Raw genomic sequence first — 27869 nt, forward strand, 5'->3', positions numbered from 1 at the left:
GTCTCCACCGCCTTTCTCTCCAGGAATTCACAGACAGACAGACAGACAAAGATTTTGTAATGCTTGTGGTATCTTATGCGATTCCTCGTTCCCCTTCTCCTCGCCGTTATGTCTCCTGAAATGTCTTTTCGCAAGACCAGCCACACAACCATCCTCCCCGCCCCCTTTCTACAATGCTTCTGGGAACTTTTCCGTAACCGGCGTCGTCGAGCCTCTTGACTGTGACATACTATACGGTGCCTAGTTTGATTCGAATCGTCAGTCAAAATGATACCGGCCCTGCACGAAATCGAGAAGAGAAGAAAACACTCACCAACACCTGTTTCGCATTGCATACACGCCATGCCAGCTTCTTCACGTTTCCATCGGCCGGGACGACGGCGGGAGCAAATTCAATGCCAAACATGTGGTGGATGGCATACACGACTCTGCGGGCATACTTGCTGTCCCTCTCTACGTGAGAGCCAAACGGCTCGTCCGTCGTATTTGGGGCAATTTCTGGGTCGCGATCGAGGCAGTTGCGGACGATGGGTAGAAGCGCTTCCTCGACGGCTTTCTCGCTGGCAGCACCATGGAGGTAGCTCACCACATCTTCGTCGTTGTCGTCAAACTTCCCAATACGAACCTCGAATGGCTCCGAGATGGACATGACGTTGTGGCCGCCGCCGTGGTGGTAGCGAAACTCGTAGACACCCTGCGTCCACCACAGCTTGTCTCCCTCAAAGACCATTTCACCCTGCAAAAAATCGCCGTCGGGGCTCTTTGGGCCCGCGATCGGCTGATCCCACGAGATGATGCCCTGGTCCGTCGTAGTGTCGTATTCGCCAGCGCACGTTGGCACCCAGCGGCCGAGAGATGGTACTTCGGTAGACTCTCTCGAGCGATTGTCCGTCACCATGTAAAGACCCACCCAATCCTTTTTGCTGTGGTTGGCTGGCGCAGTCCACTTGACGTTGATAGGGGCACCATACTCAAAGACCTTTGTCTTGACGGCTTTGGGAACCCGCGCGCTGGCGCTCTCCTTACCTGTAGCCTTCTCACTAGCAGCCACAAGAGGCGTGCCTTCCAGCACTATCCAATAGTGCTTGGGGTCGTATCCGGCGACGTCGGGAGATATCCGGCTGAGGGTAAGACGGGCGGGATACTTATTGAACAAGGCCGACGTGTCTCTTGCAATCGTCGAGGAGCCAGACGCTAGTCTTGCACGAGCAGCCTCGACAAAGTCGTCCACAAAGTGTCTAGTCTCATCCAGGACTTTGTCAACGCTCATCTGCAACTCCTTCACTTGTGGCGGCAACGACCGTTTGATAAACTTTGTCAGCCCGGCCTCGTCACGCAGGTTCCGGCCGTAGACCTTCTGCATGTGCGGCTTCTCCACATATGAGATGAACCCGAGGGTCAAGATATGACCAACAATGGCCATGAGAAATATGGAACGACTCCAGGTAATGAGGGCAGCGCCCCAAAGCCCTGCGGTGCCAATGACACGCTCGGGGTTGTTGAGAAACCGGTAGATGGACGTGTATGTTAGTCTGCCGGTGCTATCGAGGAAAAAGTCGCCGTAGAACCACCCAAACTCGCCGAGGGACTCGTAAATGCTCGTGGCGGTCCAGACTTGAAGAGCAATCAAGCTAGCGCCTACGACGTGCTTCAACAGCACCCAGCCATAGTTCCAGTCCTCGGGGAAGTTATACATCTTCCAGCACGCGGCGATGAAAGACGCGTGGCATAGTGTGTTGCTTAAATGATACATTCCCTTCCATTGGCGCCACGCTTCTCCCGCACTTTCGCCATACTTGAGAAAGTGCCGGGTGAACATCTTTTCCTTGGACTGCATCGTCAGAATGACGCCTAGACCGACCGAGTACCACAGACGCCACAGCAATGCGTGAACTACAAAAATGGCTTGGTACACGGGAGTGTTTGGTGTGACAACTGCCAGGACTGAGAGATATCCCACAAGAAGCAAGACAGAATAGTCGGTTGTGCGAAAGAGATCAAAGTTCTTGAAACCCAGGAGGTTGTGGACCGGCACTGGGCTATCTCTGGAAGCGATTGAAGATGCTGGCGTTTCAGATACAAATTCTTGCGAGAGGCTACTAGTCTCTGACAAGCTCGACTCGGCCCGCAAGCGAGGCGGTGGTGGGTTGTATGTTTTCTCAATGTGCGGGTTTTCGACGATAGCCAGGAAGCCAAACTGGGCAGCATGGGCGAGGATGGAGATGAATAGCACGTCGTAGCTTGCAGCCATCATAGAGATGCCATAGTAACCAGAATAGCCAATGGAATACATGGGATGAGGCGCCATCTCGAAAACGCCATCAAAGGTGAGTTCCTGCTCGACAAGATAGAAGAAGTCTGAATTTGTCAGTCAAAAGTAAACGAGCCGCTTGAAAGAGAAGCATCAGCTTACCGCCCCAGTACCACGCGTAGTCTTTGACGACCCTGTGGGCGTCCAGCTTGACCCAGAGGTTGAAGCCAACCAGCGTAATTCCGGCGCCCCAACGGCAAAGGGTCATTCCGAGTGCTTCGCCCTCTGGCTTGTGGCCGCAGACAATGGCAAAAAGGCAGTACGATACGAAATCACACATGAGAATCAGATCCACCACGCGACGGAATACGAGCCACGTATTATACTCGAGGGGGGCTTCCTCGAATTTGTAGTCCTCGGGAATCTTGGCCTCAAGCTCCCCCTTGAGCAGGCTGTAGAGCCAAGGACGGGGATTTGCACCCGTCTCTGGGTTCTCAAAGAGCCTCCACCTTCGGGCCCACGTCACCAGCAGCTTGTACTTGGACTGAACAGTCAACAAGTACCCAATGCCTACGTTATAGGACGCTCTCCAGAACAAGAAGACGACTGCGAAGACGGGGCGCTTCAGATTCGCCGGGAGGGCGTAGGCCGCCCATATATGGAGGGCGAGGATGAGGAGGACCAAGACATCGGACAAGTTCTTCGGCTCGCGGGGGTCGAGCAACTGCGACACCATGTCGTGAGTTGTGGGGACAACGAACACTGCAAAAATAGCGACATTTCGCTGTTAGCAAGGGCGCGTAAGGCAGGTGATGCATCGTGAGCGATTGAGGCAGAATTCCGCACCAGTTCCGCCCGGTGTCCGCCCGTATGTCTTCTTGGCCCGCGATTCAAAGCCATTGACCCCTTTCTCGACGGGTTGGGAGGCGTTGGGCGCTGCTTCAGCCCCCTCCTCCGATGTCGCCAGGGCTGGGCCACGTTGACGAACGCTGTCCAGCCCAGCAGCGGGCAAGTCTGCCGACGTACTCATTCTCACTCGGGGTTGAATTCCGGGTTTGAGCTCGTAGCAAGGCGGGGGGGGGGAGAAAAAACAAGAGTTGAACTTTGGTTGAGGTCAAACCATCACCTGGAGGTTTAAAGAGGGTTGGCGAGGGGAAGTGTGACCGAGACCGGGGTTGTTGATCTTGTGACCCTGCGATCCAAACCAACGGGAAGACTGCCGTAGCGCCAAGGTGGTGTGCTAGTTAGCTAGGGCAGTTTTAACCTCCCGTGCCGTGTCTCTAATCCAACAAAGACTTGGTAAATCGATGCAACCGCCGTTGAAGAACTAGCTGGTGACTTTCAAGTTTTAACCGTCAAAAGGCTGACTTGTTGTTTCTGGGGTGCGTTGGAATAAGTGGCACTTGCTATCGCTGTCAGCTGTCAAATTACTTGAAACCTGGAGAGCAACACACACCCTTGGTCGTAAAGTCGACCAGGGTTCCTATATTTCTATTTCACATGCTAGAAAAAAAATGTGTGGGCATCCACTCCGTTTCCGTCATTGACCAGTCGGCGCGGCCACGGGGGCAATGGAGTGGGTTGATTCGTTTCCGACGACCCGCATGCCGTGGAAAACCGTTGGGGGTGAGTTCGAGACACCCTGTGTTACGCTTCCCGCATATTCCATGACCTACCAAAGGCATCCCAGGGCTGCAGATCTGCGGTGGTGGAGGGTATCTTTTCAAATTGGAGGGGACCCTGAACCCGGACTGCTGGGTGGACAAATTGCCGACGCAGGTACCGGAGAGAACTGCGCTGTGAGCAACGGGCGCAGTGAAAAACAGGGCAGGCGTAGGCAGCAACAGCTCCTGCCTATTCGGCCAGTGGGTGCCACCAAGCTAAGCAGTCTTGGAGGCGGGATTACATACATCGTACGGATTACAGCGGCTTAGGAAGGAAGTCAGCGCAGTAGATACCTCGTGCCCATCATCACGTTAAATCAATCAACGCCACATGAAAGCAGCTTACGCCAATTCCATTTTCACCTGCAAGTAGTCGCGGCCGACGCGTTTGATTGGATTTTCATGCTTTAGGAGTCAGGATGCACCATGATCGATTGCCGACTCGGGATGGCTGGCCAAGAGAGCACGGCGACGAGGCTAAGCGACCAACGCCGGAGATGGACGGGTGCATCGCATGAATCTGGGAATTACCAGTGTCGGACTATCAAGCTGGGTGAAAGCACTGTCCCTGCACTCTGGTTCTCTTTGTTTCTATAAGTCGGCGTGTATGGCGTCTTTAGTCTTGCGTTTGTGTTTCTCTTTCGTGTTATATTATGTGTATTGTTTTTGTTTCTTGCCCATCACAAAGTGCAGCATAGTCTGACTCTTCAACTTAGAACCTCGTCTAGCCCATACCGTGCCTGGGTGTTCCTTGCAGCCCGAACCAACGATGGCCCGCTCAACTCGTGGCGGCGGCGGCGGCAACATGGACAAGCCACTCCCGGACCTAGGCGGCCAGCGGCGACCGGGGACTGCCGGGACAGAAGCAGCGCTAGAGACCGACCGTCGACGGGCGTCCGAGAGGCTGCGACAGGCACAGCAAGCCGAGCGAGCGTACAAGGCCGCCAAGCGCTCAGCCACCGCCCACGCCAACTTCTCCGAGGCGAGAGTGCACTTCCGCCAGGCCGGCCACCACCTGAGGCGCGGCGTGTCCCTGACCTTCTCCGTAGTTAGGAACGTGCCTTATATTCTGCGGGGGAAGCGAGACCACCGCCGCAACAAGGCCGGCGAGGCAGAGGGACAACCGGCTCTCACAAAGCGGGTCAGCCCGGATGATATTGTCACAGCCGACGCCACAGCCGACGAGGCGGACCCGGCCGACGGAGCTGAGGGGCTCAAGGAGCATGAAGAGCATTACCACCAGCAGAAGTCAAAGGGCAAGGAGGCTGCTTTAGCCGTCTGACATGGTGCTCGATTTGTCAAAGAAAAAAAAGAAAAAAAGAAAAAAGGAATACTGCAACCCCACCTATCCACATAATTGGGAACAGCTCGACCCTTTTCTTACCTATTATCCTTTCTCCGCTCTTCTCACAACTTGTTCATTTTGTTCATTGTCTCCTGTCTTTTCTTGGTCTTGTTTCCCGTGTCAAATCTATGACCATTTTATACCCATTTCCTTTGTTTTGTTTCGGCTCAGCATAGTCGTCAGGGGCAGCGTCTCACGATGGGGGTTACCATTGGTGGAAGATCTTCTCCAAATACACTCTCGCTGTGTGCCTATCTATCCTATCCCTTAAATTTCTGAGCTGCATATATATTTAATATGGTCGGTGTCTGGCTTCTTTTGTCGGTGGGTATGCTGTCACAGTAGAGAAGCAAAATCAAACTGCTGCAACCACACAAGTCATTTATTTCACAATATACTTTCCTACCAGGAAGAGTAAGGAAGGAATAGTAGCCATATTACTACCCAGCATTTGCTATGGACGCCGCCAGCTTAATAAGTGCAGCCCCATCACATAACCACACCCAACAGCCAGAATGACTTCGAGTACTGTTTTCGGTGGCTTCTTTGCGATATCGCCTTGCGATTCCACAGTCCGAGTAGGCAACATCTCGTTGATGATATGCTCCTCCACTGTAGCCAGCTCATCCCCATCATCCTCCGGCACAATCTTACGCCGCCTTCTTCGCAAACTCCACCCTCAGGATGAGGTGCTTGAAGCCCCAGCCGTCCATCTTGTTGCATGCCTTGACAGCGTCCTCGCGGTCCGCAAAGCTGATAAACGCAAAGCCCTTCGCAAGACCAGTGTCGCGGTCCTTTGCCAGGAAGACGCGAGTAACGCGGCCGAACCGCTCGAACATATCGCGCAGCTCCGATTCCTCGGCCATTTCGGAGACCTTTAGGCGGGAAATTCGGGTTAGCCTCAAAAGGTGTTTGCAAAACACAGATAATTTTAGGAGTGGCGGATTTGGACGAAAATTAGCTTACGTTTGTAACTCTGAGTGTGGCGAGGTCGTCCCGCTCGCCGTACTTACCACCCATCCGGTCGCCGGCGGCACCAGCACCAGCGCGATCGCCACGCAGCGCAGGCGGGACGTAAGACCCCTTCTTGCCGGCACCCGCCGCACCGGGGCCCTGGGCAATAGGCTCGTCGCCCATGCCGGCGGCGACGTCTGCCGTGTCGACGCCCTCGCCTATCGGGGCCATGGTGTCCTTGTAAGGGCAGCGGGCGGTGAAATGCTCGCCGTTGCAAATACGGCACTTCACCTTCTTGTCCTTGAGCTTGTCCTTCATGGCCTGGGCGTTGGGGTCATTGACCTCGTCCTTGGCATCCTTGCGCCAGTTTACAGATGGCTTGAAGATGATGTTCTCGCCGACGCTCGTGGTATCGGCAGCCGGGCCGTTGCCATCCTTTGCACTCGCGCCGAACTTGGCCCACGTCTTGCGCTCGGCCACGCGGGGGCTCACCACCTCGCGATGCGTGATGAAGCGGATCCGCCGTGTGGTCTTGACCTTTTGCCCGTTGTCATTGTACCGGTACTCGATGATGGTCGAGCTGCCGTCTTTGTTGGTGATCTTTTGAGGCGGTGGGAGATCGACCGTCGCTGTCGTATCATCGAGGTCCTCGTCGTCCGCCCAGTCGTGCCTATTTTTTCGAAGCACACACGTCGTCAGCTCCACATCCAAGCGCACACACAGATTCGCCAGCTAAATGGAAAGGCCGCCCGCTCGGAAGACTCACTTCGTTTGGGCAGCCATTTTGATAATCCCTGTTGTCGGGCGCGATTTCTTATCCACAAATGTCGACGGAACTGCAGGGAGAATTGAAGTCGGCTTGTCGTTGATCTTCTCTTTGTCGACAAGTTTTGGTGGGGTTATAGTAGAAAGCGTGGCTGAAAGGCGAAATTTTACATATTCCGGTGTGGGGCAAAAATTACCTATATCACCCACCTCGACTCATCGGAGATAACACTCGCGATCTGCGCCCCCTGGGAGAGGACAACCGCCACCGTCTGGATTATCAGGTGCAGGTAAAACCGAACCCTCCGGAAGATCAAAAGGAAGTATATAGCAATATAACGGGATTATATATTATCTTGGGTTGAAAAAGCCTGGTGTAGGCCGTGGTATCCGTACAATGGTACATACCTTTAAGTACTTTCGGAGCAACAAGCTGATGGTCTTACCCTCATCTTGACATTGCGCTGCCAATATTGCTCTTGTGCAGATGCAGTACAATATCGAGACTCCTAGTGAAACTACCCTCACAAATGTGCTTTTACTACTAGGTGAGGTAACTTCTTCACTCTTCATTGTACGCTACCAAGCCTGGCACACGAAGCTGCAACTATAGTCCTCACACGTACTCCGTATATGTATGTGGCTTAAAGCGCCAAAGAAAGGCTTGTACCGCCCTTCAGTGTCACACTTTACTACTGGCAGCACGAAGAAAATCCGTAATAGTCAATTTCTCTCGAGGCACCGCGAGACGCAAAGAAAAGTGAAGATGGCTAGTAGCAAAGCTATTACTGTATAATAACCGCGCTGTCTCTGTCGAAGAAGTGTTACCTGGTTGTCCATTGAAGCTGCAAAGGTCGTATTGCGAGCTGGTCAAAGTGATGGCTACTGTGTCAAGCAAGGGCTAGGTACCTTATAATAAGTTAGTTGTCTACCTCTTTGATTCCAACTGATTACTCCATAAACGTATTAGTATAGTAATTACTCCTGGTAGAACCTCAGCAGTTGATTTCAGACACCTACGCCTGCTGTCTCGGAGATTTTGTATACACCGCGAGGTAAGGTGCCTTCGGTGGCCGACTCTTAAACACAGTGGGTTAGGTGGTCCTCACCTTCTCACCAGGACTTTTAGGTGGCGGCCACGGTTAGGTGGGGACCCACACTGAGCCTGGACTCGATCCATAGTGGAGGTTCTGACCAATCAGATAACGCTCCACTAAGATTCGAGCCGGGGTGATGTGCAGGTGAATAAACCCTGCCGCGACTCCCTTCTCTTTGACATGACCTGGCAGCTCGCCGACCGCGGTCCGCGACTTACTTGAGAATTGGAATCTTATTCACATCAATCCGCTACGTCGCCCGAAAACCCGAGAGAATCAACAGTATCGACCGGTCGCATCACCCAGCTGCATCGCCATCGATCGGCTGCACCAAACTGATCGCCGTCACGATGGCTTCCGCTCTCGTCGGCGCCCAGGTCAACGGCACCCCGAATGGCAGTGCCAAACACAGCTCTACGACGAATGGATCCAAGCAAGCTCCCCCCCACTATGCCACCCCCAAGAGCAAGCGCTTCTCCGACATACCCTCGACCATCGACATCCCAGTGCAGGACCAAGATGACGAAGCCGTCGAAATTGACCTCGAGGTCCTTGCCGACGACCCTACCGAGCTCTGCACTCTCTTTGAGATGGAGCACGCCGCCCGCACCTACTGGATGACAGTCGCCCTCGCCTACGCCAAGCAGCGCAAGATCGACTTCGCGATCGAAATGCTCATCCGCGGCGCCAACGCTATGCAGATTAACAACCCGCGTGAGAAGCTGAGCATCGTCACTTGTCTGTGCTGGATGTACCTGTGGAAGAGCAGGGAGGCCCCGAGAGTCGCCCCCGAGGGCTCCCTCGTTTCCGAGGCCAAGACCAAGGAATACTATCTCCAGCTGGCCACGCAGAGCTTGAACGAGGCCTCGCGCATCAACCCCGCATTCCCTCCGCTCTTTCTGGCCCGTGGTGTTCTCTATCTTCTCAAAGCCTCGCTACAAGCCCCATCCAAGGCCGCCGGCGCCGGCGCCGGCGATGTCAGGGGGGAACAACTGCGCGCCGCCATCAAGTCATTTGAAGACGCGCTGAAGAGATCGAACGGCAAGAACATGCTAGCCGTCATGGGCAGGGCGCGTGCGCTTTTCTCGCTCGGCAAGCCCGACCTCGCATTGGCCGGTTATCAAGAGGCTCTGGCCAAGATGCCAGACCTTGTCGACCCAGATCCTCGAATCGGCATTGGTTGTTGCTTCTGGCAGTTGGGATACAAAGACGACGCCAAGCTTGCCTGGGAGCGCAGTCTCGAGATCAGCCCCAATTCCAAAGTCGCAAACATCCTCCTCGGAGTATACTACCTCGACTCCAGTGGCCGCGTCCCGACAAAGAGCGGCGACTTTACCCAGCTTTACACAAAGGCCATGACGGAATACACGCAAACCGCCTACAAGCTCGACAAGGACTTGCCACTTACCTGTGCCACATTTGCCGGCTACTTCCTCTCGAAAAAGAAGTTCAACACCGTCGACTCGTTGGCGCACAAAGCCATTCAATACACCGATGTCAACGCTATTGCAAGCGACGGCTGGTTTCTCCTTGCCCGCAAAGCGCACCACGACGGCGACTTGGACCGCGCAAGCGACTACTACCGCCGTGCCGACGATGCCAGAGGCGGTGCCAATCATGGCTACCTGCCTGCCAAGTTCGGTGCAGCCCAGCTCTCCGTTTTGAAGAACGACCTGGGCGAGGCCAAGCTTCAACTCGAGAAGATATTGCAGAACCAGAAGAATTATGAGGCGATGACCCTTCTAGGTATCCTGTACGCTGAAGAAGTCTTCGCTAATCAGTATACTGCCGTCAAAGAAGACAAAACTGCAGAAGCGAAGAAGGCTATTGGTCTTCTGGAGAGTGTGCGCGCTGCTTGGAAGGACCCGAATAAGAACCTGTCCCCGGACTCTGCCTTGCTGCTGAACCTGGCTCGTCTCTACGAGAACGAAAGCCCGGACAGGGCACTCGCATCCCTTCAGCAAGTCGAGAAGTTGGAGCTCGGCCGGATGCTACTCAATCAGCCTTCAAGTTCAACGGACCCTGACGATGAAGCGGCTCGTAGAAACGCCCGTCAATCTCTACCACCTCAGCTCCTCAATAACATGGGCTGTTTCTACTATCAAGACGAGAAACACGAGCTGGCCAGCGAAATGTTTGAGGCGGCTCTCGAGTCATGCGTCCGCATCGATAGCACCAATGAGAATGTCGACACTGACGCCTTGATCACAACAATTAGCTTCAACCTCGGTCGGAGTTATGAGGCGCGCGGCAACACTGACAAGGCGGTCGAGGCCTACGAGGGCTTGTTGCAGCGCCACAGCGATTACACAGATGCGCGGGCACGGCTGGCCTACATCAAGCTTCGGAAGCAGCCCAACAAGGAGGGACCCGATGCTGTGGCCAAGCTGTATCAAGAAAGCCCGTCTGATCTGGAAGTTCGCGCCCTTTACGGCTGGTTTCTGGGCAAGATCGATGCCCGGAAACGGCCAGCAAATCCTGCTGAGGACCCAGAGCAGCGCCACTTCAAGCACACCTTGCAGAATTATGACAAGCACGACCGATATGCTCTTGTTGGCATGGGCAATAAGCTTCTGACGACTGCCCGGGAGATGCGCCGGGAGACGGACCAGGACAAGCAGAAGCGCAGCGCCACGTATACCCGTGCCGTGGAGTTCTTTGACAAAGCTCTCCAGCTTGACCCTAAGAATGCGTATGCCGCGCAGGGTATCGCTATTGCTCTGGCTGAAGACAAGAAGGACCTCAGGAATGCCCTTCAAGTCTTTGTAAAAGTCCGCGAAACTCTCAGAGAGTCCAGTATCTTCGTCAACCTCGGCCATACATATGCAGAGCTTAAGCAGTTCACCAAGGCCATCGAGAGTTATGAGATGGCTCTCTCCAAAGAGGGCAAGGCCACCGACGTTAACATCATCTCGTGCCTTGCGAGGACTTGGTTGAACAAGGGGCGAGCTGATCACAGTCTCGATGCCTATGGAACGGCGTTAGACTATGCGAAGAAGGTAAGCTTCATTTCCCCCTCCTAGTATCATGGTGACAGCACTAACCAATATCTCCCTAGGCCCTTGCTATTTCTCCCGAGCAACTCCATTTCAAGTTCAATGTGGCCTTTGCCCAGATCCAGCTGGCCATGACCATCCATGGGCTGAACGAAACCCAGCGCACATCAGCTCAGCTGGAGGATGCTTCCGAAGGTCTGGAAGCAGCGATCAAAGCCTTGGACGAGATCGCAGCCGCAAACCAGCCCCCGTATCCCAAACACGACATCGAGCAGCGCGCCAATATGGCCCGCAACACGCAACGCAAGCAGCTCGAGCGTACATTAGCTAGTCAGCGTGAGTATGAGGAAAAGAACAAAGAGAAGCTCACCGCTGCACTGAATCTGCGCCAGGCTGAGCTTCGCCGTCGTGAAGAGGGGAAGCGCAAAGTCGAAGAGTTGGAGCGCGAACGCCAGGAGAAGATTAAAAAGGAGCGCGAGGAGATTGCCGCCAGGGATCGCGCGCTCGCCGAGCAACGCGCCGAGGAGGAGCGCGCCCGCGCTGATGCCGAGATGACCACCGATAGCGAGACAGGCGACAAGATAAAGCGGAAGCGCAAGACGGCCCCGCGTAGCAGCGCCGGCGAGCCCAAGGCATCCAAGAGCGGCCGCTCGTCGCGCCGCAAAAAGGCTGCTGCAGATACCGATGGTGGTGAAGGCTCTGGTGACGACGACCGCGAACACCGCCGCCCGCCTAAGAAGAAGCAGCGCCTCACGAGCCGCAAGGACTCGAACAAATACAAGTCTGCCGAGATTGTTGTTGACAGCTCTGACGAGGAGGGTGGCGACGCACTGGATCGCGCCGAGCGCGCGCTAGAGCGCCAGCAATCCACGCCTGGCTCGGCATCTGGCTCGAACGACGACGGCGGCAGTCGCCGCCGTACCCGCCGCCGCCAAAGCGCGTCCTCCGATCGAATGGACGTCGATCAGGGTGATTACGCAACAGGCGGCGGCAGAAACGAAGAGAACGACGATGATGACGACGATGCAGCCGAAACCCTTGCAACACGCCGCTCACAGCCTAAGCGTCCTCGACGAGGCAGAATCGTCGATGATGATGAGAGCGATGAGGAAGACACTGCTGGAAACGCCAAAGGTGACGAAAACGAGGATGCGCCGACCCCGGGAACCGAGGGCGGTAGTGAGGATCGCGCCGCACCAGCGGCCGCTGCTGCTGCTGACACTAGCATGGCAGATGAAGACGACGAGTAGAAAGAGGGCAACCTCTCTTGTCCTGTCAGGTGAAGCGGCTGGATTAAATGAAGGCCTAGTGATGTTGTAAGACTAATGTTGATAGCGCATGGCAAGGAGGAAATACAAAAAAGAATGATTTCTGCGGGATGTTATATACCTTTTAAAACAAACAATTTCTTCCTGATTTCTCTTCGAGACACGCAGCACGGTGATACCTGCGTGTGAATGAACGCCAAAAAGCAGCTACGGCACTACGCTCGGTATAGAGATATGTAGCACAGCTATAACATTTGCAACCATCTAGTGTGACTCCGGCCGTATGACCCCTTTTCCGCTTTCCCGTGCTCCTTTGTTTTGTTCCTTGCCCGCGTATCTGTACCCCTTGTTTCTTGCTCAACAAATGATTAACCCTAACCCTTCAATAGGCAAGTGTCACATCAACACTGCAAAGGGGAAGAAGGGGTGACGATGATTTGGAGAGGAGAGGGAACCAACCAGATATCTGACCGTATAAGATTCCCTTCTTCAAAACCATCATTCTTCACAAATGCATCTTACATATACAATCGCGACTGATTGGCAATGAATCTTTTCTTCTGTTTCACATCATCCAACTTCGGCACTCGAGGCGCGCTTTCGTGTAACTGTCGTATCGAGCAGTTCCAGTCTGCGACCTAATTGCCCCTTGCAAAGGAAATAAAATACGCCATCCTATAATAAAAGCACCATGCATACCCCCCCGGGACCCAAAGTACTAAGAAATGCTCTACTCTATAGTAAAGCCGTATAAAAATTCAAAGAGAGGAGAGAAGAAAAAAGGTACCGACAAAGTCTCAGAACAGTGTGCAAAGAAATAGGAAAAAGTATTTATCCCAAAGAGAAAAAATAAAATAAATAGAACCCCTTTTAATATACCAACCCGAACCACCCGAACCAAAACCTACCAAACCTACCAGACCAAACCAGACCGGACCAAGATAGAAAGTATAAACTGGTTGTGTCAAACACAGGTACTAGAAAAAAGATACAAATAAGAAAAAGCATCAGAACTCTTCGACAAAGAGTGCCTTGAGGGCCGCTTTGTCATCCCAGCCATCGCCCCTGATGCTTCTGACATCAAAGAGCCGCAGCATGACGAGGTCGTTGTGCGTCAGCGCGTCGAAGAGGGCATCGATGTCGTCGCTGGCCGCGTCCAGCACGAGGACCTGGCGCAGGCAGTCACGGTAGACTCCACGGGGGTAGCGCTCGACGTCGGCTTGGCGGCACTCGTTCTCGTCGGCGATCAGCGATACCAGGTTGCCGATGAGGCAGAGCCAAATGATGAGGGACTTCAGCTCTGCCGCGTCCGTCGCTGCCAGAGGGCCGCGCTCCCGCTCGTCGGCGTCCAGATCGAGCTTGTTTTGTTCTGCCGTCATCGTTAACCCTGCATCGTGTTGTTTCGAAGGATGGTGGCCCTGTTGTCTCCCCTTGATGCCGCCCTTGTGTCGCTTGTCGCTCTGGAGCAAAGGGTCGAGGAGGTCGGGGTCGATCTCCATCCCTCCCTCAGCCAGCCCTCCTCGTGAAGCCGGACCGCCGCCCACAAACGTGTGATAATCATTATCCCTGCTGCTATGCTCTTCAATGGCTCGCCCAGCAGTGTAGCTGTGCATGAGTTCGCAAATATGCCCGCGGAGAAGGCTCAGGAGAACCGCGTACCCGCCGAGATTTCGGGGCCAATCTGGGAGTAGCTCCTTCAGGAACAGCAAGCCAACTATGCGCAGCGCTGGCTCAACGGGACCGGCAGGGCTTAGGCCGGCAGGTGTAATAGCTACAGAGTGCTGCAGCCGGTGGTTCGCCATGTAGTTCTCGGTGCGTGTCACGGCACCGCTATTATTGCTAGTAGTATCCGGCATGTTGGGGTATGGGTTGCTGGTAAAGGGGGCTATCGAGCCATCGCGCAGCGGCCCCGGTTGCGTGACCAAAGCATGCATGACGGCGAGGTACTCCTCCGTAAAAGCGTGCGGGTCGAAGGCAACAGACCCAGCAGACTGCCGTGCAAGGCTGATAGACGACCCTAGGAGTGAGAGCAAGGTCAAGGCATCAATGACAGCTGTGTTTATGTGCAAGCGTCCCATCAGGGTGCTAAGAGAGCTGGACGTTCTGGCCGTGATATCTGCGCTTATCACGGTAGAGATAGGACCGTATTTTCGAGTGAAGGGTAGGTAAGGCGTTGAGGCGAGGGCAGCAGCACCCTTCAGGTCGGCTCTGTAAACGATAGTTGTTTAGTATCATTACATCGCGACATCAACACATGAGGGAGAGAAGGGTGTGGTTCAGGGGCTGGCTTACTTGTGTATTTTTGCAAGTAACGCCGGTGGCAAACCATCCAATCCCCCATTGACGTCGAGAACTTTCTGCAGGCCCCTCATGTGCATATGCCAGTGGTCGAGACGGCCAACGTAACACTATAGAATCGAGGTAACTGGTCAGCCATGCATGCAAGACGGTTGTGCGGTAGGATTACACAGAACAGCTATAAGATGCGAGGATCCGACTTACACCCATCGAAGCCAAAGTTGCGATACAATGCAGAGTGACAGGGTCGACGGCTTGCTTTTGGTTCAGTTTTTGGTTGAGAATGGCACAGATTTTAGATATGTGGTAAGCAAAACCCTTTGGGTCCGTCTCCATGTTGACGACGGCTTCTGCAATGGTGCCGCTCATCAACACGCAATGGAGGGCAGCGGAATCATTGACCATCATGTTGTAGAAGTCGGCTCCCCTCGCCGGGTTGTACGTTAGAATATCTTCGTATGGGTACAACTTTGGCGGTATGTGGGCGAAGTAGCGATTGAACAACTTCCAGTTCTCTTCGGTCAGGTATGCGGGGGCATCGTTTGTCTGCCACGCTGAAGGGCTTGATAGGGCGCCCCCTGCGGTGTGCTCGGCTGGGGAGATATCCCGGCTTTTCAGGACGGTTGGTTGATGCAAGGTACCATCCCCTGGCGATGACGCATGCGAGGAAGCTCGAGAGGATCTCTGGGACGATGGGCTCGATGTGGTGGTTAACAACTGGTCCCTTGGTGTGGCCTTTCTCCGTGGCTTTTTCTGCTGAATCACGTCCGACGCAAAAGTAAACTCGACACGTTCGACATCCTGTTTCGGAGCTTTGGAAGAGCCTTGCCGCGGCTCAGAACCTCTGTCAACGAACTTTACCAGGCGCTGGGGTGGCCTCGATGGGTCGGGTGCTGCCGAGGAGGGAGAGTCAGGGGTGTCGTCCTGGGGGCACGAGTTCACAAAAGACAGGCCGTTGAATTTCTGTCTCGAGACTTGCAGCCCTCGCCGCGTGTTGACAAGCTTGCCGTCTTTGATGGTGGCGTTGAAGTGGTCCATTGTTCAAAGGACTCTTCTCTTCGCTGAGCTGGGTTGCCGAGAGACAGGGGGGCCGGCGATTGATCGAAAAGGGGCAAGCAACAAACAAGGCCCGACTACGCAGAAGAATGTAGCGGCAGGAGATTCCACGCACGGCGGATCGAGATACAAGACAGAGGCTCATGAAGACGAGAGTTGATTGTAGGAAGACCAGCTTCACCAGTCCATTCTTAAGCCGTTTGGTCTTGCGGCGGCATCTTCAACCACCTGGGTTCTAAGCCAGGCCTGGGGCCTTGGAGATCAGGCAACTGGGATCCCAGGTGAAGTCTCAATGCAACTTTGGAGTACACCGCCCGGCAGGGCTGCAGGGTGGCGGCAGTTCTTCAACGATCGTGGTGGACGCACCCGTTTCGAAACGTTTTGGCGGGCTAAGCTCGACCTGGAAATACTTCCGAATCCGGCAGTCAGCCGCCGTATAGGTGTATACGTGATCATCTTTGGCGTCAGCACCAGGAACTTGTCAGAAATTAACGATGAGGGCAAAGGGTTTAGGCTCCAGTAAAAGGCCAACAGATTGGAGGTCGATATCGTATGAGTAATCGGATTTGAAATTGATTTTTGGTATTCCATATCGCTCGGCCAAACAGGGCGAGCCTGCAAAGGAGATATTGTCCGGCAGAACAAAAACCGCCTATTATATAGAAAGCTGTCTTAAATACTGGCAGCTGGTCGTGGGGGCCTTTCGTAGCAGTGGCTAACAAACGCCAAGTGTCGGTACTCACTCATCGCCGCAGAGCGGGGAGTTGACTCCGGATCGTAAACAAACAAACATGGCGGCCCAACGCACGCACCACCCCACAGAACAACACACTTCACAACAACCCGCAGTCCACAGGTAACGAGCTCGAATTCTCGGCTATCAACAATGCCATTACAAAAAGCATGGTTCGAGAAGAACTCGAGAAGAGAGGTGCCGCCCTGTCGCATTTGCGGCTCCACAAAGGAGCGTGGTCGGCACGAAAAAACTCCGGCTGGCAGCTAGAAACCCCCGGCGCCCCAGCGCTCTAGGCAGGTCATGGAACAAAGATGACGGTGGGATGAAGTCAAACAGTGCATGGTCAAGACAACGTCCCCGGATCCATAGGTCTCACGTCAGCAGCTTAGATGTGGTCAGCGATTGTCCATCGGGCCGGGAAGTCAGTGCTTTCCGGCGCCTGTTCTTCCTTCGCGTCGCCCCTACTCGCGGCTGCCGATATCCAAGCTGACAAAGCAGCACGCCTCTGGCTGTATCTCGTAACGCATGGCTGTTATATGGTAGGCGTTTCTGAGTCTCGGACGGCTTGGCGTCTGCTAGTGCAGTGAAGCCCAACCTTGACGAGCTAATGTGGCTCACGTGCATATGAGTAGAGTTATGTGGCTCGCGTACATATGAGTAGAGTTATGTGGCTCGGGGTGTCATCAGTGATATGCCTCATTGGTAGAACACGTCCCCTCTCATCAAGACCCGCGCGGTTCGATGAAGTTCCGCCGAGAGAACGTGGCCGTCTCTGATAGTAGTGCTCACATCCAAACTGCCGCTTGGATGACCGATGGTAATGACACCTCCCTTGGCAGCAGCCACGAGGGCAAGCTCGCACGGAATGGTACCCGGCAGCAATGCGGCCGCGCCAAGGCACAAGGCCAATGTCAGCGGGACCGCCTTGTGAGCTTGTCCCATCGATAACGCTAAACACTGGATATTTATCCCCGGGTTTTTGCGCGCGGGGGATGGCGGAAATACGACGACTATTTTCGGCACGCTCTCCGTATTGGGGTCGAGACCAATCCTAGCTGCACCAGCGCGCCTTATCTGCTCGAGGCGTGCCTTGAGGGCTGGGTTAGCTTCGACGGCGGCAGGATCGAGCTTGTCGAGGCCGCCCAGGCTGTCGGGGACCACATCAGAGGCCCGGACGAAGACGCCAGGGTTAGAGACGTCGACGAGCGACGCCTGGATGGTGGAGCCGTCAGAGAGGGTGAGATTGTTGACTGGGTTGCCTGTGGGTAGGGTCTGGCCCGTCTTCGCTCCGCCTGGGCTGAGGAAGCTGAGCACGATCTTTGAGCCGGTGCCCGGGACGCCGTCCATGGCATAGTCACCCTTGGCGTAATACCGTGGCGGATCACCAGTGACGGGGAAGCGTGCATGGATGAGCTTTGCGGTATTTGTGTTGTAGATGCGCACCAGGGCCGTGGTCGTGGTCGTGGCCGTGGCCGTGGCCGTGCTAGCCGTGCGGGCCATGTCATCAGGGTGGCTGCAGCTGTCGCTGGCGGCTTCTTCCAGGATGCGGGGATCTTCGACGAGGCCCTCGTCCAGGCTGACAGGGCCAATAATAGACGACATGTTCCCGCAGTTGCCAGCCATGTCCAGGCTGCCGTCTCTGATGCCCACCTGGACGAAGGTAAACTCAACGTCAGAGTCGGGGCGCGAGGAGGCAGAAAGGACGCAGATTTTCGAGGTTGACGAGAGGCCCGAGCCCATGCCGTCGAGCTGACGCCCGTTACCATCAGGCGACCCCATAGCTGAGGCAAGCACGCTAGGCCACTCGCTCGCAGGAGGCAAGTGCTCGCGCAGGATGACCAGTCCGTTCGAGGTTCCCCCACGAACAAAGAGAGCAGGGAAACTGCGTCCCGCGCCGCCTGGGCGCCTGCCGTTTTGGATGTGCTCGACGCCATCGACGCCGCCGCCGCCGCCCCTGGTGGACCCATGCATTTCGGGAGCCTTATTCTTCTTCACTTCAAGCTGCGAATTACCATGCAGGCCGCGCATCAGGGTGACAACGTGGTAGCCCAGGCTCGAGCGCACGGGACGCCGCCAGTGCCCGGCATGTGCGTATGTGCGAGTGAGAGTGAGAGTGTGTGCATAAAGTAAGAATGGGCACAACATCTTCTAAGAGAACTTGCGGCGCTCATGGGCAAATCGGACGGGAGCCTGGTCTACGCCCCGGTGTTACCTCGAGCTAATTAGATAAAGGGGAAGGAACTTTGAGATGAAGGCGTCAAAAATTGCGGCATTGACGCCTGCCAAGTGGTGCGTTGTTAGAGACGGGTAGGCAGGAACATCTCATCGAGGTGGATCCTCGACAAGGTATGGTGTAGTGTATGGTACCGTGGCTCAGGTATTGGAGGTGGTCGTTGCTTCCGTCTCCAAGAAACCGTCAACGACATCAAGGTTTCCACGCCAATTCTTGCCCGAAACGGACATCGTGTCCACCCCTAACCCTGGGAATCTACCATTGGTCTTGGACGGTGTACATGTACAGTACGGGGTACATCCAGGGTACGGGGTGTACGGGTTTTACGGGCTACGGATTACGGGCTAGTGACTTTGGAATGCACTCAACCTAATCTTGTGTTACCTGCTTACATTGGTTAGGAGGGGGATAAGCTCAAAGCACTCCCTGATCCCTGTCATCAGTCTAATCCATGGCATTGGCAAAGCTCGCAAAGAAGCTCACCCGTCCGCTGTCAAGTCAATTAGGATTTATACCTCAGGCACCCAGTATTCGTGCCTTACGTAACAGACAGACCCAAGTTGGCGCACTCGGTACGCAGTAAGGTACTGTACAGTAGGTAATAAGGTTTCTTGTGCAGCCTCAGACTGTCCCTTCTTTCCTCCTTCCTTTCCGCTTGATTCTTAATAACTTGAACTTTTACACAACTAACGGTGCATATGCCGTGGGCGAGTTTTTGACGGAATTGGAGGTAGACCGACGTATCTATCTACCTCACCTAGGTAAGGCGGTGTACTAGACTTGAAGCTATCTGCAATTCTGTATCTATCTGTACCTTTGTACATTACAGATTGAATGCACGGGCAAGATCAAGCACCCTCTCTGTTGTGGGGGTTGCGACCATTCAAGGTAAATTAAGTTACTACCTATTGCTGCCCAGAGTGCCAGGCAACAGGCGTCTATTTCGTGTGCCGGTGTAGCGGTAGATGGCAACATTCTCAGCTCTCTACCTTATCATTCTCCCGTTTCAAATCTGACGTGGGCGCGGGTCGCAAGGATAATAAATAGAACCAATTGGTGTCTTCCGGGGTGGGACCTACCGATTGGCGCCATCCAGGTCGGCTTATTACTGCCGGCATAGGCGCGAACGATGTCCAGAGTCCAGACACCAGACACTGCTCCCTTGAAACGGACTTTAGTACGTGGTAGTATTCTTGCAGGGGGTTTCCAGCTCGACCCCTTGCGGAGTGTAGGCAGCAGATCTTGTCAAAAAAGATCCCATCCCAACCCCTTGCTAGCATGGGTATTCCCAAGAATAACGACTGGCAAATTAAGACGGCCTGTCCAGGTTGCGAAGTCTAGGTTTGCTGCACCGTCGCCGCGTCTGGTAAGACGGTTCCGTTTTGCCGGTTTTCTCGGGCCGCACAAGAGAAGCATACTCATCCTCACCCACATTCTTGATCCATGATCCATGTACCCCAGGCTTCGCGTTCCAGGCAATCGCCGTAGCTCTGCATTATACATGGTACATGTATTGCTCCTTCTTGCGCTTGCAACAAATGGGATGGTCTCCTGAGCGGACGTAAGGGGCGTGGGAGGTGTGAGAGACGGGATGTTTTGGCAAACCGGATCCTCATGCTGCATATTCTCGACATGATGCAATGTTTCGATTTGTACTATTGGATGAAAGCAGCTAGTCTTAGCGAGAAGTTGGGGGTGGGGGAAGAAATAGACACGTTGCCGGGGAGAGCAGGGGCTGATCGACTTTGTGAATTCGACGGATCAACAGCCGACCGTGCACGATTCCGGGGAGTTGACCAAAAGGAGAAATAAGATGCTTGACAAATGCTTGAGTAAGAGAGCCATAGTGAAGAAACGTTCAAGCCGCCATGCGGGAAATACAAATCAGAGCCTCCGATCGGAGGTTCGGCCTGTCAGTCAGTCTGTCCGTCCGTAGAACCAACCACCTAAAGAGCGACAAGATTAGAAAGGGGTGGTGTATGCGGTGCGTCTCATCTAGCGTACAGAGTACCTACTCTTTGTAAGTTGTAGGAGGCCGCCCTAGATCCCTAGTCTTTATTAACGGGGGAACGGTCTTCGGTACGCTAAGTCAGGCTGTCACTTTGGATCATTGCCGAGTGGCTTTATGAGCTGAAAGCTGATTGTCATTGTTCGGTCGACGGTGTGATTTGCTTCGTTGGTCCAGTACTTCATGCGAGCGGCATTCCTCGTAGCTGAGTAATCTTGGCTTGTTCGTCTCAGTAACGACACAAGACTCCGCAATATCTCCGGATAAATAACCCTCCATACCATGTTTGCCTAGTGAAGGAAAAGCCGCAGCAAAGCACAACAACACCCGGCTGACGGCTGCCCTCCCGCTTACTCACCGCCAACATACCCGCCACGAAACGCTGGGGACTGTTAGCAAACCAGTTCTCTTATGGGTTTCAGAACGATCATGGCTCTGGCATACTGACCTCCCGGTATTAGTGCCGAGGCATACATGACGAGCGAGATAGGACGAAGATCTTCCTCAGCCGAACCATAGAGGTATTTCTGCCAGAAGTCTATAACAGCGGCTACGCGCGCTGTCAACTCGTCGTCGATCCCAAAGCATTCGAGACCCAAGCAAGCCCCAAACTCTCGAAAGGCCAGCCGGCGAGCCGGATCCCTTGCCATCAGCCCGTGTTTCTCGTCAAGAATGATACGTGCCACCTCGAGGCTCTGACTGCCCAGCACACTCGCCCAGTCCTCGTCCCGAAAGAAATGGCACATCCAGAGCCCCATTCCCAGGTCGAGCGGGTCGCTGCTGGTCCGCATCTTGACCTCGTGGCTTATGAGCTGGCGGTAGTCGGCAATCTCATTGTTGAGGACACCCGGGGGCCCGTGGAGGTGCTCTGCAGTGCGCTGAAGTAGCCGGTAGACTACAAAGCCCGTGGCCGCATCGAGATGGCCCTCAGATGGCACAAGGACATTTTCCATATCGGTTGATACCTTCCAGACCATGCGAAGGCCGCCTGCTCCCTTACGCAGGACAAAATGGGGATGGACAGCCTTGGCCAGCTGGACAGCAAGCTGGTTGTATTTCTTGTCGCCAGATGACAAGGCTAGACGGTTCAAGGCAAACATCCACAACGTAAGGTAGTGGTGATATTGGCCATCACCGTCGCTTCCATGAGCCTCGACCTTGCCAATGCGGAGCCCGCCCTTGAGAGGTTCCGCATCAGTGGCCCGCGGCAGTCGGGCAGTACCATCTCGCGTCCTCCCAAGCACATCATGAACTGTGACCGCGAGCCGTTTGGCCAAGGTTAGATAGACGGGCGACGCCGTCTCCTTGGACAGGGTAATGAAGTTAATAAGGCCAAAGGCATCTGTCCACAGATATCGGCCGCGATGACCGCCCGCCCCAGGATTGTCTGGCGGTGTCCAGGCGGCGGCAGCCTCTTCCGACAGATGATCTAGAGGTCCGTAGACAAGGCTCGACGCTTCCTTGAAATGTATCACGTTGCCGCTTAAGGGGGCCATGGTTGTCGCGAGGCATTGAATATTCCGCAGCATGGGCAAGAGGCGGATCGCGTGACAGCCAGTCTCTCGTGATTTGCACGAGCTGCGTTGCCTGACGCTGCGTTGCGTTGCGCAAAGCTACAAAGCATTAGGCCACTCAGATCGAGAAAGGGCGGGGGCCGTCATTGTTCTCTCGGATCGGCATACCCATAGACGTCACACTGACGACGAGGCCACTCGTGCGCTTGTTGGCAGGCATCACTCGATGAACATACACTGTCGACACTTTGACTCATGCTCGACTTTCCTCATCGTCTGCGACTGGGTGGAGCACGAATTGCCAAGCATCAGGCCATCTGGCGGGGAATATCTGGACCGGACCGTTACACCGTTCATTGCACAGGAAATTTGGTGCCAGCAAGAAGGAAGGCCCAATACGGAAATAAAAGGCGCCTGAGAAAGAACAGTCTAAGAAATACTTAGTGGGTTATGTATTGCACTAGCATATATAAGGCTAGCGTGGTAGGTCCGCGGCTCCCTTCATTGGCCAATAATCACACTGGTACCTTACCAACGTACCCCGCGCACTTCCCTGCGTGAGTGTTCTAGGGCCTTCTGGAGACTGCGGGATGATGTCTCGAATCCTCTAGGAGCTGTGAGCACCATCATCCCACTTCCTTTGACTGCCGCCTCGGGCATCAAGACGGAGTTGTTCTCCTTCCAACTCCCCACCAGGCACTTGAATAAATTTGCTGCCCTCGCTCTAACGTCTCCTTCTTCTTTCTCACTGAGACACAATATCAATTACGGATGCATACCGAATAACCAATTTGAACTGCCTTCTGCCTGCAGCTTTCAGTTTCGGAAAGAAGCCTGACGTCACCCGAGCTTCCACTACAACAATACACCGCAAGAATACAATCTAGTCTTACCTACAACATATTTTGCGAAACGACCACAGCCTAGAGCGACTTTTAACTTGATCGAGACATTTGTCTCGCGACATCCTAGTCAAGATGAACTCAAAGATGGAGTTTACCGACCGGGCCAAGAAGGCGTTAGAAGACGCCATGGTCCTCGCCGAGCAGTATGCGCACTCCCAGTTGATGCCAATACATCTGGCCGTCGCCCTCCTCGACCCCCTCCCAGACCAGAGCAAGGACCAGCAGAATGCGCCGCCGGGGACCACAAGCACCCTCCTGCGGCAAGTCGTTGAGCGAGCCCACGGCGACCCCCAGCTTTTCGACCGCGCCTTGAAGAAGACCCTCGTGCGCCTGCCTAGCCAAGATCCGCCGCCCGAGAACGTCTCCATGGCGCCTTCGTTCAACAACGTGCTCCGCAAAGCCATGGATCTCCAGAAAATCCAAAAGGACACGTACATAGCGGTTGACCACCTCATTACCGCCTTGTCGGACGAGCCTTCGATCCAAGCGGCCTTCAAGGAGGCCAACATTCCGAAGCCCAAGTTGGTGCAGGACGCTGTGCAAGCCATCCGTGGCACGAAACGCGTCGACTCCAAGAATGCCGACACGGAGGAGGAAAACGAGAATCTTGCCAAGTTCACCATCGACATGACAGCCATGGCGAGGGAAGGCAAAATCGACCCTGTTATTGGCCGTGAGGAGGAGATTCGGCGCGTGGTCCGGATTCTCTCCCGCCGAACCAAGAACAACCCCGTGCTCATTGGCGAGCCAGGTGTTGGCAAGACTACAGTCGTTGAGGGTCTCGCGCAGCGCATTGTCAATGCCGACGTTCCCGACAATCTAGCGCACTGCAAGCTACTGTCTCTCGACGTTGGCGCGCTGGTCGCCGGAAGCAAATACCGAGGAGAATTCGAGGAGCGCATGAAGGGAGTCCTCAAGGAGATTCAAGAATCAAAGGAGATGATTGTTCTCTTTGTCGACGAGATCCATCTCCTGATGGGCGCTGGTTCCTCGGGAGAGGGCGGCATGGACGCGGCCAACCTGCTGAAGCCCATGCTCGCAAGAGGACAGCTTCACTGCATTGGTGCAACCACCCTGGCCGAATATCGAAAGTACATTGAGAAAGATGCAGCTTTTGAGCGCCGTTTTCAACAGGTTCTCGTCAAGGAACCGTCGATCCCCGAGACCGTCTCGATTCTGCGTGGTCTGAAAGAGAAATACGAAGTCCACCACGGTGTCAACATCACCGACAGTGCCATCGTGGCTGCTGCTACGCTAGCGGCTCGGTACTTAACCCAGCGGAGACTGCCGGATTCGGCGGTTGATCTGATTGATGAGGCTGCCGCCGCCGTCCGCGTAGCTCGAGAATCGCAACCGGAGATTATCGACTCTCTTGAGCGGAGATTGCGGCAGCTGAAGATTGAGATTCACGCCCTATCCCGTGAGAAGGACGATGCTTCCAAAGCACGCCTCATTATAGCGAAGCAGGACGCCGAAAATGTTGAGGAGGAGTTGCGACCACTCCGCGAGAAGTATGACCGGGAGAGACAACGGGGCAAAGATATCCAAGAGGCGAAGCTGAAGTTGGAAAACCTCCGAGTCAAAGCCGAAGATGCCAGCAGAGTTGGAGACCACAGCCGCGCCGCCGATCTACAATACTACGCCATCCCAGAGCAGGAGCAAGCCATCAAGAAGCTTGAGAGGGAAAAGGCGGCGGCCGACGCGGCCCTCAACGCCGACGCGGCTGACGCTGGCGGTGCTATGGTCACCGACATTGTCGGCCCTGACCAGATCAATGAGATCGTGGCTCGTTGGACTGGCATTCCGGTGACACGGCTGAGGACTTCGGAGAAGGAGAAGCTCTTGCACATGGAGTCTGTGCTTGGAAAGATTGTGGTCGGACAAAAAGAGGCTGTGCAATCGGTGTCCAATGCCATCCGGCTCCAGCGCTCAGGTCTTAGCAACCCGAATCAGCCGCCAAGCTTCCTCTTCTGTGGTCCGTCTGGTACCGGCAAGACGCTGCTTACCAAAGCCCTGGCGGAATTCCTATTCGACGACCCTAAGTCGATGATTCGGTTCGACATGTCCGAGTACCAGGAGCGACACTCTCTCAGCCGAATGATTGGTGCCCCGCCAGGCTACGTCGGACACGATTCCGGCGGTCAGCTGACCGAGGCACTCCGTCGCAAGCCCTTCTCTATCCTCCTGTTTGACGAGGTCGAGAAGGCTGCGAAGGAGGTCTTGACGGTTCTTCTGCAACTCATGGATGACGGTCGGATCACTGACGGGCAAGGACGTGTTGTGGACGCGCGGAACTGCATCGTGGTCATGACGTCGAATCTCGGTGCCGAATACCTCGCCCGCCCGAACGCCCGGGATGGCAGAATCGACCCGACGACACGGGAGCTCGTCATGAATGCGCTGCGCAACTACTTCCTCCCCGAGTTTCTCAACCGCATCAACTCGACCGTCATCTTCAACCGTCTCACCAGGCGCGAGATTCGCAGGATCGTCGATCTGAGGCTCAGCGAGATCCAAAAGCGGCTGTACGACAACGACCGAAATGTCACGATCAGTGTCTCGGACGAGGCCAAGGACAAGCTAGGGGCTGCGGGCTACTCGCCAGCGTACGGCGCGAGACCGCTCCAACGTCTGCTCGAGAAGGAGGTGCTTAACCGCATGGCGGTTCTGATCCTCCGCGGCAATATCCGCAACGGCGAGGTTGCTCGTGTGGATGTTGTTAATGGCAAGGTCACGGTTCTGAGCAACCACACGGCGAGCGATGATGAAGATGAGGAAATGATGGTTGATGATGATGATGATACGATTGAGGAGATCGCGCCAGACTCGATGGATGAGGACATCTACAACAGCTAGAGTATGCTGTCAGGATGATGGCGGATAAGTTGAAGTTCAAGAGGGGTGCGGCACTAAACTGTGAAGTATTGGCATGACTCGATGGATGAGGACATCTACAACAGCTAGAGTATGCTGTCAGGATGATGGCGGATAAGTTGAAGTTCAAGAGGGGTGCGGCACTAAACTGTGAAGTATTGGCATAAAACCCCCCATGGCGGGACATGATGACGATTATGAGAAGTAATGCCACATCTCATGAAATCTTTTTTGAGGCATGGTTGTTCGTTTGCGAGGCATGGCCTGGGCCTAGGCAACCGTACTCGGCCTCCACTTGGAGTCAAATAATATAGAGTTACCTTAACAGAAGAACATGTATGTAGAGACAGCTCAATGCATCACTAGCAATAGGGACTCAAAAATGAATAGGCATTTTGCCGCACTAAAGGCTATCAAGTTACCTAAAGTTGCATTTTGTGATTCCTGAACTTGACGCATTAGGTAGACAATTTAGGTGTTGCAGCGGCCAGACGGACTCTGAACAGGAGAACTAGCTGATTGAGCCCCATATTTCCCCACCCAATCAAGAGCTTCAATTCAGCTCGCTGGCCCCAGCGCCCAAAAAATGACATGGCGAAATCTCCCAGCGGCCGGCGCGCAACCTCGAGGCTCCAGATTAATCAGGTCAGCGCCGAGGAGAGACGCAGCAGCGGCGGCCAACGACACAGCACAATGAACTACTACTGCAGCGCCCTGCGCGCGTCGTCATCGGCGGCGGCGGCGACAGTGTCAGCGGCGGCCGTGGCGATGGTGACCAGCTCGCCGACGACAGTAGTATGTCGGCGCTACCTCTCCCTCTCCCTCTCTGCAGCCGCCGCATTTCGCTCCTTCAGCACCACATCGGCGCGCCCCAGGAGGAAAGAGTCGCACGATACAAAGTCTCACCCGCGCGGCCACGGCGAGCAGATCTGGGTGTGGACTCACATCGAGGAGGGCCGCATCATCTACTCCCTCGAGCCGTTATTGAAGGTGCGGCTGTCTGCTTTTTTGTCCCTCTCCCCGGCGGGCCTTTGCTCTCCCCCTCTGCGGGAAGCAGGCTTACTTGTGCACCCGGAGTTTGGCATCGCTGACGCTGACTGCAGCCCATCAAAGCCTTCGAGCAGGTGCCCTTCACGGGCAAGAAGCTGGTGCCCGCCAAGCTGCGCAAGGACTACTGGCGGCCGATGGCCTTGATCGACTTTAAACATAACCCGGAGGCGGCGGCAGAACCGCCATCTATAGGGAAGGACACGATGGGGCTGGTAGGGCGGTCGGTGTACCAGAAGCTGCGCGAGCTCAAGCTGCGCCACGACCTCGAGTGGGACGACGGGCAACTGATCCAGATGAAGAAGCACGACCGCGGCGTCGAGCTCAACGACCAGAGGGGAAACAGTGTTGCCGACATTTCGGCCGTCCTCGGCGGCATCGGCAAGGGCAACAAGATGTGGTACTACCCAGTGCCGGAGAAGCCCAAGAAGGAGAAGCCTAAGAAGGAGGCCAGCATCACCAAGAAGAAGGCCGCTGCGCTTGACGACGCAGCTGCGGCAGGTGAGGCGGGTTCCGAGCCGGTAGCGAAGCAGGAGGCGGTGGCAGCCGCCGAGGTCGAGGAGGCGGTGGAGGCGGCGGAAGCGGAGGTGGAAGCGAGCCTGAAGGCGTCGGCCGTCGTCGAGACGGTGACACCCGAGGAAGAACGCGTCCTGCAAATCCACCGCGCCACCATCTACTGGGCCAACGAGGAGGACAGGCACTGGGCCGCCGAGTGGCCGGAAAACGTCACGCACGTCGTGGGGCCGCTGCGCTTGCCCGGCCACAGGCTGAAGATGCACGAAAGGCAGGCTGCTCTGGAACTGGCACAGTAAGCCCCTCGAGCCAAGCCACTTCCTTGGAGGCTTTGGGGGATCTGTT

At 55.0% G+C, this 27869-nt stretch overlaps 9 protein-coding genes across 9 annotated transcripts; 4 read left to right on the forward strand and 5 right to left on the reverse strand.

The window, feature by feature from the left end:
• Nucleotides 1-168: 168 nt before the first annotated feature.
• B0T26DRAFT_741349 (phospholipid methyltransferase-domain-containing protein) lies at nucleotides 169-4426 on the reverse strand (the record flags this gene model as incomplete). The annotated part of the gene is made up of 7 exons (XM_060443951.1): nucleotides 169-240; nucleotides 314-2005; nucleotides 2036-2043; nucleotides 2101-2358; nucleotides 2414-3013; nucleotides 3098-3265; nucleotides 4402-4426. The coding sequence occupies 7 exons, from the start codon at nucleotides 4424-4426 to the stop codon at nucleotides 169-171; spliced, it is 2823 nt and encodes a 940-aa protein (XP_060297136.1).
• Nucleotides 4427-4729: 303 nt separating this feature from the next.
• Nucleotides 4730-5083, forward strand: B0T26DRAFT_619611 (uncharacterized protein; the record flags this gene model as incomplete). The annotated part of the gene is made up of 1 exon (XM_060436051.1): nucleotides 4730-5083. A coding segment is annotated over one exon (354 nt), but the record flags the coding sequence as incomplete, so codon positions are not given.
• Nucleotides 5084-5486: 403 nt separating this feature from the next.
• B0T26DRAFT_326986 (eukaryotic translation initiation factor 3 subunit G-domain-containing protein) lies at nucleotides 5487-7198 on the reverse strand. Its single transcript, XM_060434390.1, has 3 exons — nucleotides 6981-7198; nucleotides 6227-6884; nucleotides 5487-6135 (listed from the first exon to the last, which is right to left on the reverse strand). The coding sequence occupies exons 1-3, from the start codon at nucleotides 6995-6997 to the stop codon at nucleotides 5911-5913; spliced, it is 900 nt and encodes a 299-aa protein (XP_060297138.1). The 5' UTR covers nucleotides 6998-7198; the 3' UTR covers nucleotides 5487-5910.
• Nucleotides 7199-8426: 1228 nt separating this feature from the next.
• Nucleotides 8427-12322, forward strand: B0T26DRAFT_648094 (uncharacterized protein; the record flags this gene model as incomplete). Its single annotated transcript, XM_060437975.1, has 2 exons — nucleotides 8427-11075; nucleotides 11135-12322. The coding sequence occupies 2 exons, from the start codon at nucleotides 8427-8429 to the stop codon at nucleotides 12320-12322; spliced, it is 3837 nt and encodes a 1278-aa protein (XP_060297139.1).
• A 547-nt stretch (nucleotides 12323-12869) lies between these two features.
• B0T26DRAFT_327166 (uncharacterized protein) lies at nucleotides 12870-15815 on the reverse strand. The gene is made up of 3 exons (XM_060434392.1): nucleotides 14843-15815; nucleotides 14633-14748; nucleotides 12870-14548 (listed from the first exon to the last, which is right to left on the reverse strand). Exons 1-3 carry the CDS (start codon nucleotides 15674-15676, stop codon nucleotides 13348-13350), a joined length of 2151 nt encoding a protein of 716 aa, XP_060297140.1. The 5' UTR covers nucleotides 15677-15815; the 3' UTR covers nucleotides 12870-13347.
• Nucleotides 15816-17126: 1311 nt separating this feature from the next.
• On the reverse strand, nucleotides 17127-18401 carry B0T26DRAFT_647279 (uncharacterized protein; the record flags this gene model as incomplete). The annotated part of the gene is made up of 1 exon (XM_060437884.1): nucleotides 17127-18401. The coding sequence occupies one exon, from the start codon at nucleotides 18399-18401 to the stop codon at nucleotides 17127-17129; it is 1275 nt and encodes a 424-aa protein (XP_060297141.1).
• Nucleotides 18402-21063: 2662 nt separating this feature from the next.
• B0T26DRAFT_646599 (uncharacterized protein) lies at nucleotides 21064-22167 on the reverse strand (the record flags this gene model as incomplete). Its single annotated transcript, XM_060437824.1, has 1 exon — nucleotides 21064-22167. The coding sequence occupies one exon, from the start codon at nucleotides 22165-22167 to the stop codon at nucleotides 21064-21066; it is 1104 nt and encodes a 367-aa protein (XP_060297142.1).
• Nucleotides 22168-22815: 648 nt separating this feature from the next.
• Nucleotides 22816-26375, forward strand: B0T26DRAFT_712934 (heat shock protein HSP98). The gene has a single exon (XM_060442100.1). The coding sequence runs from the start codon at nucleotides 23163-23165 to the stop codon at nucleotides 25944-25946; it is 2784 nt and encodes a 927-aa protein (XP_060297143.1). The 5' UTR covers nucleotides 22816-23162; the 3' UTR covers nucleotides 25947-26375.
• A 453-nt stretch (nucleotides 26376-26828) lies between these two features.
• B0T26DRAFT_620523 (transcriptional regulation of mitochondrial recombination-domain-containing protein) lies at nucleotides 26829-27754 on the forward strand (the record flags this gene model as incomplete). The annotated part of the gene is made up of 3 exons (XM_060436069.1): nucleotides 26829-26954; nucleotides 27068-27421; nucleotides 27575-27754. Coding segments are annotated over 3 exons (660 nt in total), but the record flags the coding sequence as incomplete, so codon positions are not given.
• Nucleotides 27755-27869: the final 115 nt, after the last annotated feature.

The sequence above is a fragment of the Lasiosphaeria miniovina genome (genome assembly GCF_030549165.1).
Source record: "Lasiosphaeria miniovina strain SMH2392-1A chromosome Unknown B0T26scaffold_4, whole genome shotgun sequence".
NCBI lineage: Eukaryota > Fungi > Ascomycota > Sordariomycetes > Sordariales > Lasiosphaeriaceae > Lasiosphaeria > Lasiosphaeria miniovina.

Bases quoted from the DNA above. Each gene is read 5' to 3' on its own strand.
- B0T26DRAFT_712934 (XM_060442100.1), top strand. From the start codon at position 23,163: ATGAACTCAAAGATGGAGTTTACCGACCGGGCCAAGAAGGCGTTAGAA.
- B0T26DRAFT_327166 (XM_060434392.1), bottom strand. From the start codon at position 15,676: ATGGACCACTTCAACGCCACCATCAAAGACGGCAAGCTTGTCAACACG. The intron at 14,749-14,842 runs GTAAGTCGGATC...TCGATTCTATAG, and splicing joins CAACTTTGGCTTCGATGGGT to TGTTACGTTGGCCGTCTCGA. The intron at 14,549-14,632 runs GTAAGCCAGCCC...TATCGTTTACAG, and splicing joins TTACTTGCAAAAATACACAA to AGCCGACCTGAAGGGTGCTG.
- B0T26DRAFT_326986 (XM_060434390.1), bottom strand. The intron at 6,136-6,226 runs GTAAGCTAATTT...TCCCGCCTAAAG, and splicing joins CCACACTCAGAGTTACAAAC to GTCTCCGAAATGGCCGAGGA.